This window comes from Otolemur garnettii, unplaced genomic scaffold, assembly GCF_000181295.1.
Source record: "Otolemur garnettii isolate 467f Iridium unplaced genomic scaffold, OtoGar3 scaffold00127, whole genome shotgun sequence".
Lineage (NCBI taxonomy): Eukaryota > Metazoa > Chordata > Mammalia > Primates > Galagidae > Otolemur > Otolemur garnettii.
The window spans coordinates 1,439,858-1,454,138 of NW_003852522.1; the positions used below are offsets into that span (position 1 = coordinate 1,439,858).

Here is a 14,281-nt window from a genome sequence, read left to right on the forward strand (position 1 = left end):
AAAAAAAAAAAAAAAAAAGAATCACTGAGGTACAGGTACGCCTGCCTGTACCTACTCATCAGAGGGGGAAACTGAGGCACAGGGGGGCAAGACCTCTGCCCTTTCTCATTTATGGCTGAGTATTATAGTGCTAACTGTGAAATTTTACTCTCATCTTTACCTACCCTCTCCCTCTGCTTAATTCAGAAAACACGACTCTGAAACGAAGTCCTCAGTCCTTAGGGTCTAGACAATACAACCTTTAACATATCACCTCTGCAGGATCACCGGGTCCTCACACCAACCTGTTTGGCAGGCCCAGTCCCAGCTCCCCAGTTCTGCAGGCAAGAAAGCTCTCCAGGGGATGGCATTCTGGGCTGAGGGGACACAGAAAACCTGGAGAGGCAAGGGACATGTAGGTAGCTTGGGGACAGCACAGGCTGGCTGCAAGATTCGGAAACAATTGGCAGGTTGCTCTGGAGCTGCTGTGAGGGAAGGACTTGTGCCTCAGTTTCCATATGTCCCAAACGGTGATGACAAGAGGCAGGACTTGCTAGTCATGGGCTTAAATGAGTTAAAATGTACAAAGTGTTCAAAGCAATCCAAGAGGGCTTGGTAAGGGTAGGGAGGACCGAAGAGAAGGAATAAAATGGCAAGGAACACTGCCTGGGTTTTTTTCAGCTACAGTGCCCCACCCAAGCCTGTCAGGCTCACTTTCTCCATCTCAGGCTAACTCTGGGCTCAGGCCTCTCTGTCCCAACCCCTAACTCTTTCCTGTGCCTCCAGGCTGACCCAGCTCAAAGATCCTGTAAGACTGACTAAAACTAAGATTTCCTCAAAGCCCAGCTCAAGAACCAGCTGGGGCTCCCCGGGTACCCAGCCAGGGTGCCAGATTTCAACTTACCCTGGATGCAGGCCAAAGTGTCTAAACTTTCAACTGGGAGCTATGGGGAGATCCAGGAGACCCTGAGCCAGGCTTTTCTTGCTGTAGCTGTAAGGGTCTCAGTCTCTAGGCTAGTATCACTCTAACAAAGATAAAATGTTCAGAACAATTAGCAAGAGATTGGCCTTTATACTTAACAAAAGCTGTGAATGTGCTGGTCTTCAGGCCTAGAACACTAGCTCCTCCCAGCCCCAAAGCTGCCCCCAAACCCCCAGCATATTTCTTTTTTTTCTTATCTTCCTTCCTTCCTTCCTTCTTCTTCTTTTTTTTTTTTTTTTTAAGAAAGTCTCACTTGTTGCCCAGGCTCGAGTGCAGATGTAGTGGTGTCACCATAGCTCATTGCATTCTCCAACTTCTGGGCTCAAGGATCCTCTGGCCTCAGCCCAGCCTCCCAAGTAACAGGGACTACAGGCCCATGACACCATGCCTGGCTAATTTTTTCTATTTCTGGTAAAGAAGGCGGTCTTGGTCTTGCTGAGGCTGGTCTCAAGTGATCTTTGGGCCCTGGCCTTCTCAGAGTGCTCAGATTACAACTATGGGCCCCTGCACCTGGCCAATAATTTGTTATTATGCAGATCATTGCCTTCGGAAGCCATCCGGATCACCCAGTGGAAATCTCTCCATTCCTCACTAGCTCACCACAACTTCACCCTTTTGTAAACATAATAAATGTAGAAGTTATCCTGATTGTTTGCTTGTCTGAGGGCATCACCTTCACTAGAATGAGAGATGCCTGAGAGCAAGCTGCTCCAGATCTGTTACTCAGAGCTGCTGCCACCCCCTACTTCCCAGTAGAGAGCTGGCCCCCAGCATCGAAATAAAACTGTTTTTTTGAGACAGAGACAGCAACCTCAAACTCTTGGGCTCAAGAGATCCTCCTGCCTCAGCCTCCTGAGTAGCTAGGACTACAGCACCTGCTACAAAGCCCAGTGAGTTTTTCTATTTTTAATAGAGACAGGGGTCTTTCTCTTGCTCAGACAGTTCTCAAACTCCTACGCTCAAGCAAGCCACAGGCTTCAGATTCCAGAGTGCTAGGGTTACAGGCATGAGCCACAACTGTCCTAATGAGCCATCTACTTGTTGCACTTGCCCCACAGTCACTGCTACATTCTCACTAAGAAGCAGTTATTACCAGCACCTGGTCTTCCAGCTCCAGGCCAGATCCCCTTCTCAGCCATTCACATATCTGGGCCAGCTCCCATCAGTCTCTGTCCCTGTTTTAGCTGAGTGACTGCATGGTACTTCCACTCCCAACCCTCTCTGTGTGCACCAGTCCCTGCAGCAAGCTCTGGACCAATCAGACAGGAAGGTCAGTCTCTTTATGTGGGGCTGTGGACTCAGTTCCTACTCCCAGCACCAGCAGGCCACCCAGAGAGAAGGGCAGGGCACAGGTTTGGGGGTGGGTAGTCCTGGGAACTAGAGCGAGAAAGGGGAAAAGGGGAATTAGGGTGACAACCCATCATTAAACCTGGAAGAACTGGCTGATATCATTTGACCCAGCAGTGTGTGTCTCCTGCCTCAGGTGCTGAGGATCTAAAATCAAAGTCCCGAGAACACCCTGGTAACAGCCTTGCAATTAGCCCAGAAAAAAGGAACAAAAGCAACACAGTTCTACTGGGGGCCAAATAACCCAGGCAAGCAAAGCAAAATCCAGCTCTAGTACCAGACTCCATCCTCATGATCACTTCCCACGGCCAGCCCACAGTTCCATAACCCTGACCTTCTGGCTCCCAAAAGGGCAATGAAGGAAAAGGGGTGACCAGGCCTCTAATAAAGAAGTTTCCACTGTTCCAGTCCCCTGGGACACCAGGGAAACTCAGCCTGTCCCAACTGGGGACTGACCCATCCTTTGGGAGGGGCAGGAGGAAAGGCCTGGGCCAAGAATCCCCACTAGGAAATCTGGAACAATGAGAAGCTCCTTCAGTAATGTCCCTGAAAGGCCAACCGGGCAACAATGGGTTTGAGAGTCACTCAATCCCAGTTCAGCCACTATCTAGTCACATGACCTGGGACAAGCCACACCACCACCACCACCCACCCCACCCCCCCAGCCTCAGCTTCCTTGTCTGGACCACAGAGGACTAAGCTGACCCAGTGGTGGTGAGCCATCAATGAGCTCATCCCACCAGCAAGCTCAGCACAGGGCCTGGCTCAGGATGAGCAACCCAGAGGTAGAGTCCTGTGCCTGGTAAGTCCAAAGGCCAGGACCAGAGGATGGATGCCTGATTTCAGGATCCTCTTAACCTCTTCTTTGCAACCTGCCTTCACCCCATCATTAGCCTCCAAATCAGGATTAGCACGGATTTATTTGCTCACCTCCCCAATTCTTCATCTCCAGGGAGGCGACCCACAGAATTCAGGCTCAGGGAACTGGTGCCTGGGAGGCCATGGTATATGGTGGCCACTGCGAGGTCCTATCCCCCAGGCTTGGGCCTCCAGGCTCCGGTCACACAAAGAATCCAGGACCCTAAGACACTCAAGTAATGTCTGTTGGGCTGCTTCTTGGAGATGTGTGGGGAAGTAGTGGGTGAGGGTAATCCCGGTGGTAAACAAAATGCCTGAGTTAGGTGTTCAAATTGTCTCCAGCTGCCCACACAAACACCACTGGCCAGTGTCTTTGAACAATTGGTAAAGGCTTGCCCAAGGGGTAGGTCAGAGACTTAGAGGCTTCAGGGATAAGTTGTGAGAAAAAGAAAAAGCCATGAGTGTGATCCTGAGCTAACACTTGGAAGTGAGGGGGTACATCTTGGCATACACTTTCTGGCCGCACTAGTTTTTCCTGACCTGCCCCCACATCCCCCCTAGCCTAGCCAAAGGTTCTGCCTGTCCCGACTTCCAAAGCTCCTATAGTTGCTCCCGAAGTTAGCCTTCCCCCAACATCTCTTAGAGCGCTGACCTCATGCCACCCCGGCAATCATCTCCGGGATCTCCTATTCGCCCCCACCCGAACTAACTCCGCCCACACCCACCATGCCCCACTTCCTGGGCTTCTTCTCAACCGCCCCCAGGCATGTAACTTGACCCACCCACCTCCGGCGCCCCGACCGTACCTGCGGGACAGGCCTCTCCCCGCCCCCCTAGGGGCCGTTTCCCTCCGGCCGCGCAGCTCTCCTCTCCTCCCCCACTCGGCCGGCCCGGAGTCCGACTCTTCCCCTCCCCCTCCGGCATCTCCAAGAGTCTCCTCACTTTTCCTCCTCCGGTTCCTCAACCTCCCGGAGCCACCGGGACCTGCCCTGCCCGACCTGGCCCCCTCACTGGGAGTGATGGTGGGGGTCTCGGCCCGATCCCGCCGCTCGAACACCCCGAGGCCCGGCCCGGGGCTGGACGCTCAAGGCCGTCTGCGGTGGCCGGGCTCTGCACACTCGCGGGCTCGAGCACAGTTCAGGCTGCGGCCCAACTCCTCCTCTGTCAGAGAAAACCCCCAGGCCCTCCCCTTTTAGCCCTCAGGCCGCCCCAGCGGGAGGAGGCCAGAACCGGGGCTGGGGCGGGCAGCCTCACCTGCACCGTGGCCACGCTCCGGGAACTCCCGGCGGGCTCCGCAGCGGCGGCTGGGGCCGGGCCTGCGCCCGGGGCGCGCCCCCCTGCGCCGGGGCCTCGGCCTCCGCCTCCGCGGCCTCCGCTTCAGCAGCAGCGGCAGCCGCGGCGGCCATTCATTGTGGGCCAGGCCGCCCCAACCGAGCACCGAACCAGCGCAAGCCGCGCCGCCGCCGCAGCAGGGCCAGGGAGGAGCGGCTGCGGCCACGCCCGCGCACCGCCTCCAGGCCCCGCCCCCTAGGCCAGGCCAGCCGAGCTCCGAGCGCGCCCCTTCTTCCAGGCTCGGTCTCCTCTGTACGCCCCTGAGATCCTCGCCTATACGTACGTTGGCTCTGCTGGGTTGTTCAAATCCCGACCCCGCCACCTTCTAGTCCCGCGACCTTGGGCAAGTCGCTCTATCTTTCTGAACTTTAGAGTCCTGTAAAACAAAAACAGTGACTGCTATTTATGGTGCCAGGCACTATTCTAGGCTGTTTATGGGAACTAGCTCGTTTAAACTTTACAGTAGCATTTTTATATAGGAACTGTTACACACACACACGGAGGAACAGAGATGAAGAAACCTATTAAATATCACACAGCAAGGAAGTGATGGCGGGTGCCAGGATTTAAGCCCAGGCTCAAGCGACAATAAAAGCTAAGACTTATATGATGCTTATCGGATGCCAGATTCCGTTAACATTTTACTTGCACCAACTTGTTTAATTCTCACCACGACCTAGTAACTAATGTCAGAAAAACTCTTGCCCATTTTGCGAATGGGAGAACTTAAGTACAGATTTAAGAAAAAGTAGCAGGATGAGTTGAGACTCAAACTAGGCGACCGAGATCATTACACTCTTGCCTTAATACACTGCTTAGAAACTACTGCGCGCTTACGTGAGACTGACTGCTTTGCACACCTTCCAGGCATTGTCATTTAACCTTTGCTCTACCTTGGAAACTAAGATTTTTATTTAAGAGGTAAGGAAAGTGAGGTCCCGAGAGAGCCCAGCACACAGAGGACCTTCAGTAGATGTTTGGTTTCTCCGCTTACCGCCCTTTTTCTGAGCCACAAATTCCTCATCTCTGAAATGGGACTAGTTACGTGTTCTCCAAGGGAGCTGCAGTGATTAAGGGACCCTGCACAGAGTTCAGCGCGCTTCCTTTGTGGGGGCATTTTGATCCCGACTGCCATCCGTAGATAGCTTCACTGATTGGCTAACTATTGTCATGTGATTTGCCTACCTACTGTGCCAGCATGGTGGCGCCCACGTCTTAATTCAGGAAACGTGCACTAAAACTAGTTCGGTTTTCTGTTCCATGAAAGGTGAGAAGGAGCTGGACAGCGCGAGCAGGGATTCGGACCGAAGGAAGGCTCGAACGAGGGCTTCTCAGGGCTCAGTCCCTCCGACAATGAAGTGGTGTCAGTTTACCGAGGCCGCAGGATCTCCTTAGTCCCTATTTTATAGATGCGAGGGATACTGGCCCGGGAATACAACTGTCTGATCCTCTCTCTATGCCCTTCCTGTCCCTCGAGCCTGGCCTGGAGGGCAGAAGTGCCTATAGATGATTCACATGAGAAATTCCATGGCTAAGTCTCGCTCTCTGATCCGCCCGTAGTCTCTATAGAGTTGGTTTGCGGAGGGGGAGTCTCAAAGGCCGCTGAATCCAGCAGCGATGGAGAACGGCACTGGACTTTGCGCAGAAGAGTGCCCATGGGAGGTTCAGGAGACGACAATCACCGAGGGAGCTGCCAAGATCGCCTTCCCCAGCACCAACGAGGTCTTTTACAACCCGGTGCAGGAGTTCAACCGGGACCTAACGTGAGCAGGGGCAGGGGTCAGCCTGGTTGAGTGGAGTGGTCAATGAGGATGAAGGAGTATGAGCTGATCTTCTGTCTCCTACAGATGTGCTGTGATCACCGAGTTTGCTCGCATGAAGCTTGCAGCCAAAGGAATCCAGAGTGAGTGGGGAGTTCCAGGTTCCTGGTGGGTTGGGGGTTACCCAAAGCTCTCTCCTTGCCTGGGCCTCTCTCTCCCCAAACCCCAGAAAGGCTCCAGCTACATAGTATGCCCTGAGCTGTGCTCCCTCAGCCTTTCCCTAGGACCTTCGGTAAGATTTTCTTCCACTCATCTCTTGTTTTCTAAAGATTAAGGGGAGGTTTCTCAGAAGGGGCTTTCATACTCCCTGACTTGTGCCTTTTGGGTGGTGGCAGTCAAGGTGCCAGGTGAGAAAGACCTGCAAAAGGTGGTTGTGGCCTTGTCGGAGCAAAAGGAGGAAAAGGTTGAACTGAAAGAGAAAGAGAGTGAAAACCCAGCTCCAGGAGACCATTCTCGAACAGCCGTCGTAGGGGAGATCTGTGAGGTGGGACCTGAGCATAGGGGGTGGCAGCTCTGTAATTTAGTGGGTGGCAGAGGGAGGAGGGCTCCTGGAGGGGGAGAGCCATAGGAATTGGGTGATGGAAGCTCTTTGGGGCCCAGAAGAGGATGGAGATTGAGATGTGAGTGGGACTCCCTGCTTACTCCAACAGGAAGGCCTACAGGTGTTGGAGGGCCTGGCAGCTTCCGGCCTACGTTCCATTCGATTTGCCCGAGAGGTGCCTGGACTCCGATCTGTGGTTGCCAATGATGCATCTGCCCGAGCCATGGATCTTATGCACCGTAATGTGCAGCTCAATGATGTGGCCCATCTAGTACAGCCCAGCCAGGCAGATGCCCGGTAGGTTTGGGGCACCACAGCCTAGCATTGGAGCAAGGCTGCCTGGGGTCAAATCCTGGTTCCATCATATTCTCACTGTATGACCTTGGGACTTAGCCTCTCTGAGCCCTAGTTTCCTTATCTGTCAAATGAGAACAGTAGTTTTGCAGGGATTGCTGTGCTGATTAAATAATAGATAATGACTATGTAGCCCATACTCTTTGCCAGAAATAAGTAGCATTTGGTTTGTTTCCTCATCTACAAAGGGAGCAATAATAGTTCCCAGCCCATGGAGTTGTTTGGAAGATTACATGGTTAAATGTGTTAACAAATCTATAAACTGCTTGAAACAATTCCAGGCATGTATGTCCTATCTCAATATTGGCTATTGTCATTGTCATTGTTATAGGTGGATAGACTAAGGTCCATCTAAGGAGGGTAATCATGCAGTTAATACATGGCCAACCCTGGGAAACTGGTCCCTGAGTTCATTGCACTGTAACATGTATAGGGAACAGAGCAGGTAACTGCTGCAGAAGGCTGAGGACCTGGCCCTCTTGCACCCAGGATGCTGATGTACCAGCACCAGCGAGTGTCAGAGAGGTTTGATGTCATTGACCTGGACCCCTATGGCAGCCCTGCCCCTTTCCTGGACGCAGCTGTGCAGGCTGTGAGCGAAGGAGGTGAGACTGGGCTGATGCTGGGGTATGGAGCCGGGTTTGCAGTATTTGGAGGGTCCTCACTGTCCAGCCCCTCCCCACAGGGTTGCTGTGTGTGACCTGCACGGACATGGCGGTGCTGGCAGGAAACAGTGGGGAGACATGCTACAGCAAGTATGGGGCCATGGCCCTCAAAAGCCGGGCCTGCCATGAGATGGTGAGGGGCCCTGCCAGCTGGCCAGGGATATCAGAGCTCTTAAGTTGTCTCTCTGACCCCCCACTGCACCTTCCCACCCCTCAGACTCACTCAGTTTCCTGCAGGCAGCTAGGGCCAGATCTGTCCCAGGTTATTAATGACAAGCACGTTTTTAACTGGCATAGCTCCTAAGAATATGGTCTGCTTATCATGGGTATTTGGGGCCAGTGGCTTTGCCTAGGATTCTAAGAGTGGGTGGATACATTGTTCTATTATTTGGGGTTATAACAACTTAACAAAAAAAATTTTAGGTCATTTTTCTAGGTCTACATTCAAATCCTACCTTTGCTAGTAGCTCTGAGCAAGTGACTCAACTTTGCCTTTCCAGGGCTCAGTTGTTTCCTTTTTGTTTTGGGGTTTTTTTTGTATTTTTTTTTTGAGACAGGGTGTCACTCCATTACCCAGTCTGGAGTATAGTGGTGTCATCATAGCTCAATGTAACCTGAAACTCCTGGGCTAGAGTGATCCTTCTGACTCAGCCTCCCAAGTAGCTGGGACTACAGGCACCCGCCACCACACCCAGCTAATTTTTCTATTTTTATTAGAGATGGGTTCTCATTCTTACTCAGGCTCGTCTCAAACTCCTGGTCTTGAGCAATCCACCTGTCTCAGCCTCCCAGAGTTCTAAGATTTTAGGTATGAGCCACTGATTTGAGCCTCAGTTTTTGCATTTACTATAGAATGGGCATGACGATGGCCCGGCCCTCTTGTGTTGCTATGGGGATTCAAGAAGGCTGGAGCTATGTTGAGGGGCTGGGAAAGGAGGAGCCCTTGTGCTTGTTCTATAAAGGCTCTGTCTTCATGTCATTTTGGGAAATGCTTCCTTTCCCATGTCAGAGTTTCCTGGCAGTTCTATATCACCTAGTGTCCCCAATTCCTGCCCACAGCACCAGAACATAGGTCCTCTGCCCACAGTACACTCTGCAGTGCTTGCTGATAGTGCTAATTGAAATAGGTTCCATTTGGGGGATGCCTGTGGCTCAGTGGGTAGGGCTTCAGCCCCATATACCAAAGGTGGCGAGTTCAAACCCGGCCCCAGCCAAACTGCAACAAAAAAAATAGCTGGGCGTTCTAGTGGACACTTGTAGTCCCAGCTACTTAGGGGGCTGAGGCAAGAGAGAGAATTGCCTAAGCCCAGGAGTTGGAGGTTGCTGTGAGCTGTGACGCCATGGCACTCTACCGAGGGCGATAAAGTGAGACTCTGTCTCAAAAAAAAAGGAAGAAAGAAATAGGTTCCATTTATTGGGCCTGTGCATTCCTCAGTCATTGAATGCCGCCAGCAGGGCCACAGAGAGGTAAGGACTGTTGTGATTTTGCAAATAAGGAAAGTGAGATGCACAGAAGTGGTGGTATTCACGTGTCCAGGGTCCTACCAGGACTAGGTTTGGAACCCAGGGGTCTGGCCCTCAGCCTGTGCTGGTGGTGGGGTGCCAGGGACAGTGGAAGGAGGGATGACACCCACCCACCCCCAGGCCCTGAGAATCATCCTGCACAGCCTGGACCTCCACGCCAATTGCTACCAGCGTTTTGTGGTGCCACTACTCAGTATCAGCGCCGACTTCTATGTGCGTGTTTTTGTTCGTGTCTTCACTGGCCAGGCCAAGGTCAAGGCCTCAGCCAGGTCAGCTTGGTGTCGGGGGAGGGTGATGAATTGAGGAGATAAGACCTTGCCCCGGGGGTACTTGGGGATTTTAAAGGGGATTGAGCCAGACCAAGGGAGAATTTGGGATGTAGTGACCACACTGAGAACTCGTGGTCACTCCTGGTACCCTCTACAGCAAGCAGGCACTAGTATTCCAGTGTGTGGGTTGTGGTACCTTCCACCTCCAGCGCCTTGGCAAAACATCAGGAGCCCCTGGTGGCAGGTGAGCAAGGGTTTGTTGGTGAAGAGGGTGAAGAGGTGTCCCAGTTGCCACCCCTTAATCTCCCCTCTCTGTGCAGGGTCAAGTACTCTGCGGCCTGTGGTCCCCCTGTGACCTCCGAGTGCGAGTACTGTGGGCAGCGACACCAGGTAAAGCCAGGTCAGGGGAAGTGAGGAGTATGCCAGGTGTCCCAGAGGTCATGTTCCCTGGTCACCTCTCCTTTGTACGTCTGCAGCTTGGTGGTCCTGTGTGGGCAGAGGCCATACATGATCTGGACTTTGTGAGTCACGTTCTGGATGCTGTAAGCACCAACCCCAGCCGCTTCCACACCTCAGATCGGATCCGAGGGGTCCTGAGTGTCATCACTGAGGTGGGGGCCAAGCTGTGACTGGGAGGGGGCTCCACCTGTGCCTACCCATCTCTGCCTGAGCCCATCCCTTCCACCACACCCCCTTACAGGAGCTCCCGGACGTACCTCTTTACTACACACTAGACCAGCTCAGTGGCACTATCCACTGCAACACACCCAGCCTCCTACAGTTGCGGTGAGGGGTCCTCTGGGGAGGGGGAGGAGCCCTTTCTTAGCCACAGGGTAGCCTTGGGCATGTTGCGCCTTGGAGTCCAGGGCTTGTGCACAAGTACTTACAAAAGAAATCAGAAGGCGGCACCTGTGGCTCAAAGGAGTAGGACACAGGCCCCATATGCCAGAGGTGGTTGGTTCAAACCCAGCCCCGGCCAAAAACTGCAAAACAAAACAAAATAACAACAACAAAAAAAAACAATAGAAATCAGAGAGACTGTGAGTCCTTTCTGGGGGTTATTCTATTATGATCACTGGTGTGTAGTCACCATGAGAAGTGCAACTCGACAGTTCATGAGACACGTGTGAGCCTGGGCCTTGGCATCCAGCCTCTACCTCATGATCCTTGTGGGTCCCTAGGTCAGCCCTCCTCCATGCTGGCTTCCGAGTCTCTCTTTCCCATGCCTGTAAGAATGCAGTGAAGACAGATGCCCCTGCTTCAGCTCTCTGGGACATCATGCGCTGCTGGGTGAGGCCAGGCTAATGGCCTAAGGGTGGGAGGGCAGGTGGTAGTCACTTGGAGGCCCCCTGGGGCCAGCATGCACTGACCCCTGACCTCTACCCCCAGGAGAAGGAGTGTCCTGTGAAGAGGGAGCGCCTGTCAGAGACCAGCCCAGCATTCCGCATCCTCAGTGTAAAGCCCAGGTATAGGCACGTTTGTGCAGAAGGGGAGCAGGGATGCCTGCAGGTATAGCAAGCACATACGTGTGCAAATGACACAGATACTTCCCCATGCAGATACCTCATTTTTCAAGGGAGAACCAGAATCTGCTTTTTTTTTTTTTTTTTTTAGAGACAGTCTCACTTTATTGCCTTCAGTAGAGTGCCAGGGCATCATAGCTCACAGCTCACTTTTGGGCTCAAGCAATTATCTTAACTTAGCCTCCCAAGTAGCTGAGACTACCGGCACCCACTACAATACCCGCTATTTTTTTAGAGACAGGATCTAGCTCTTTGCTCAGGTTGATCTTGAGCTCTACCTGCCTGGGCCTCCAACAGTGCTAGGATTAAAGGCATGAGTCACTGTCCTGTGGGAATCTGCTTAGTTTTTCCCATCCTGGTCTCCCTTTCCTACTCTGCCTTCACCCCCCTCACCATCTGATACCCCATAGCAGCAAGGGTACCTGTGCACACCTTGAGTCAGGGCATGTCCCTCCTCTGGTCAGGATCTTCTGTGGCTCCCAGCTCACTTAGTAGAAGCCAGAGTTCTACCTATAACCCACCAGCTTGCTGTCATATCCCTGCCCTCATCTCACCCTGCTTCACCCTACCTTTTTTTTTTCTTTTTTTTTTTTTTGAGACAGAGCCTCAAGCTGTCCCCCTGGGTAGAGTGCCATGGCATCACAGTTCACAGCAACCTCCAACTCCAGGGCTCAAGCGAGTCTCCTGCCTCTGCCTCCCAAGTAGCTGGGACCACAGGCGCCCGCCACAATGCCCGGCTATTTTTTGGTTGCAGCCGTCATTGTTGTTTGGCAGGCCTGGGCTGGATTCGAACCCGCCACCTTAGCTGTATGTGGCTGGCACCTTAGCCAGTTGAGCCACAGGCACCAAGCCCGCCCTACCTTCTCATTGCACATAGATTTACTAGGCATATTCCCACCTCAGGGCCTTTGCATGTGCTACTCCCTTTCCCTGGAACTCCTATCCCCAGGTCCCCCCATGGCTCTTCCCTCATCTCCAGTTATTGTCTCCTCAGAGAAGCCTTCTATCTTAGCATTGAACCTTCACTCCATCTCCCTGTTTCCTCTATCAAAATGCTTATCTCCTACCCTGATACACAGTGTAATGTACTTATTTCCAATTTATTCTATTGCATATCTTCTCAATTCGAAAGTCAACATTACCAGGGGCAGGTTTTGGGGGGTGTTTTTTTTTTTCTGGATACAGAGTCTTGCTCTATCACTCAGGCTAGAGTGTGGTTGCATCATCATAGTTCACTGCAACTTCAAACTTCTGGGTTCAGGGGATCCTCCTGCCTCACCTCCTGGGTAGCTGGAACTTCAGGCATGCACCCCTACATCTGGCTTAATTTTTTTAGAAGTGTTTGTAGAGGTGGGTCTCGCTGTATTGCTCAGGCTGATCTTGAACTCCTGGCCTCAAGCAATCCTCTCTGTCTCTGCCTCCCAGAGTGCTGAGATTATAGGTATAAGCCCTTGAGCCCAGCCCCAGGAGCAACTTTCTATCCATTTTGCTCATTATTCCCATCACTGAGAACAATGTAGGCACACCGTTGTAAATTAAAATGTTTATTACATGAATGAGAGAATCCCAACATGGGCAAATACCTTGTGCTACAAGATGGGTGGTCCATGCATACCTGCCTCATAGCTGGTGGCTGCCAGCCCTCCACCTCTCACCCCACTTGCCCAGGCTGCAGGCCAACTTCACCGTCCGGGAAGATGCCAATCCCAGCTCCCGCCAGCGAGGACTCAAGCGCTTCCAGGCCAACCCAGAGGCTAACTGGGGCCCTCGGCCCCGAGCCCGGCCTGGGTAAGTGGCAGTGTTGTGTGACTGGGGCTTGGCCAGAGCAAGGGAGGGCATAGGCCAGGTGGGTGCCAGCTACCCATCCCCTTGCACAGGGGCAAGGTGGCCAGTGGAACTATAGAGGAGAGACGCAAGCTACTGCAGAATAAGCGGAAAGAGCTGGCTGAGGACCCAGCCCAGAGGGCTGCCCGGCTCAAGACATTTACTTGCAAGAGGTTCAAGGAGGTAAGGCACTTCCTCCCTTTCTCCCACTGTGGAACATGTGGGTCCTCTTCTGGGCAACAGGGAATAAGCTGGGGGAAACTAGAGCCAGGCAGGTGTTTGGAAGTGAGCCCTGCATCAAAGAAAGGAAGTGGTGGGGGCTTTCACCTCCAGGTGCGGACATACCCACTGTCTTCCCACCAGGGCACTTGTCAGCATGGAGACCAGTGCTGCTATTCCCACAGCCCCCCAACACCCAGGGCCTCTGCTGACGGGGCACTCCCTGACTGCCAAGAGATCTTCAGTCAGAACCCTTGAGCCTGGGGCTGCCACAGGCCCAGAATAGACTGAACCAATAAAGAGATATCACCTTCCCCTGATTGTCATTCGTCTGTATGGGGAAGCAGCCTGTCCATGTGGCTGAGGGGCTCTGCCCACTGAGCCAGCTGTTATGACTGGGGTTTGTTGTTTCTCTGTCCCTCGATTTTTAACTTCCCTGGGGAACTAGGTGCATGTGCCTGTCTGGGGCAATCTGTGTGTACGGAGGGATGGAGCTGCCCTTTGCAGCAGGGGTCACTGGGTACGCCCCACCCACGGTGGAGCCAGTGCCTGCAGTTCCTGCAGTGGCCACGGGGCGGCAGCCTGCACTCGCACCGGCGGGGCTTCTGTTCCCGCCCCCATCTAAAGTGGGCGTGTGCACAGGGGTAGCTCCAGCCCCGGAGCCCCTACGTGTCAGTCCTCGCCGCCTGGTTTCTTTGGCCCAGCTCCCCTGGGGCCACAGTGGCGGAAGCCAGACCGGAACTAGGCGCCCCGTGCATCCGCCTCAGACCAGGTGCTTCCTGCCCTGCGGCTGAGGGGGAATGCGCACAGAGGGATGGGGTAGGCTCCTGCCCAGATACCCAGTGCTGAGGAGGAGCTGCATCTCATCCCTCCCCCAGTGAGGAGGTTAGTAATGTAACGTTAAAGGAGAGTCCTGGTGTAGGATCACCTCTTGCACCCTTTGTCCCCACTTATGAACCGAGTCAAATCTTAGACCCTGTCTTGTAGGGTTAACTCACATGCTTAAAACTGGTTTCCTGGAGAAAAGCAGTGGATCTGTTGATT

At 53.2% G+C, this 14,281-nt stretch overlaps 2 protein-coding genes across 10 annotated transcripts in view; one reads left to right on the plus strand and one right to left on the minus strand.

The window, feature by feature from the left end:
• NACC1 (nucleus accumbens associated 1) overlaps positions 1–5,589 on the minus strand; it is a 24,315-nt gene extending 18,726 nt beyond the window's left edge. For 3 of the 7 annotated variants that reach the window (XM_023518042.1, XM_023518039.1, XM_023518038.1), the window contains exons 1-2: positions 5,493–5,589; positions 4,782–4,874 (exon numbers count right to left, since the gene is read on the minus strand). The gene's annotated coding sequence lies outside the window, so the exon portion shown is untranslated. Of the gene's footprint in view, positions 1–284; positions 431–4,108; positions 4,195–4,420; positions 4,582–4,781; positions 4,875–5,492 lie in introns of those variants that run through there. The other 4 variants (XM_012810240.2, XM_023518040.1, XM_023518041.1 and 1 more) reach the window with 3 other exon arrangements.
• On the plus strand, positions 5,401–13,554 carry TRMT1 (tRNA methyltransferase 1). Of its 3 annotated transcripts, XM_012810256.2 has the most exons (18): positions 5,679–5,765; positions 6,059–6,261; positions 6,346–6,401; positions 6,543–6,550; positions 6,654–6,802; positions 6,969–7,156; positions 7,703–7,818; positions 7,899–8,011; positions 9,523–9,671; positions 9,829–9,915; positions 9,992–10,061; positions 10,148–10,282; positions 10,372–10,457; positions 10,853–10,961; positions 11,061–11,137; positions 12,863–12,982; positions 13,072–13,201; positions 13,382–13,551. In XM_012810256.2, the coding sequence occupies exons 1-18, from the start codon at positions 5,759–5,761 to the stop codon at positions 13,493–13,495; spliced, it is 1,917 nt and encodes a 638-aa protein (XP_012665710.1). In that variant the 5' UTR covers positions 5,679–5,758; the 3' UTR covers positions 13,496–13,551. The 3 variants fall into 3 exon arrangements, with proteins under 3 accessions (XP_023373805.1, XP_012665710.1, XP_012665709.1); XM_023518037.1 differs by lacking the exons at positions 5,679–5,765; positions 6,543–6,550 and adding an exon at positions 5,401–5,419 and having other exon boundaries at positions 5,766–6,261; positions 13,382–13,554; XM_012810255.2 differs by lacking the exon at positions 6,543–6,550 and having other exon boundaries at positions 13,382–13,554.
• Positions 13,555–14,281: the final 727 nt, after the last annotated feature.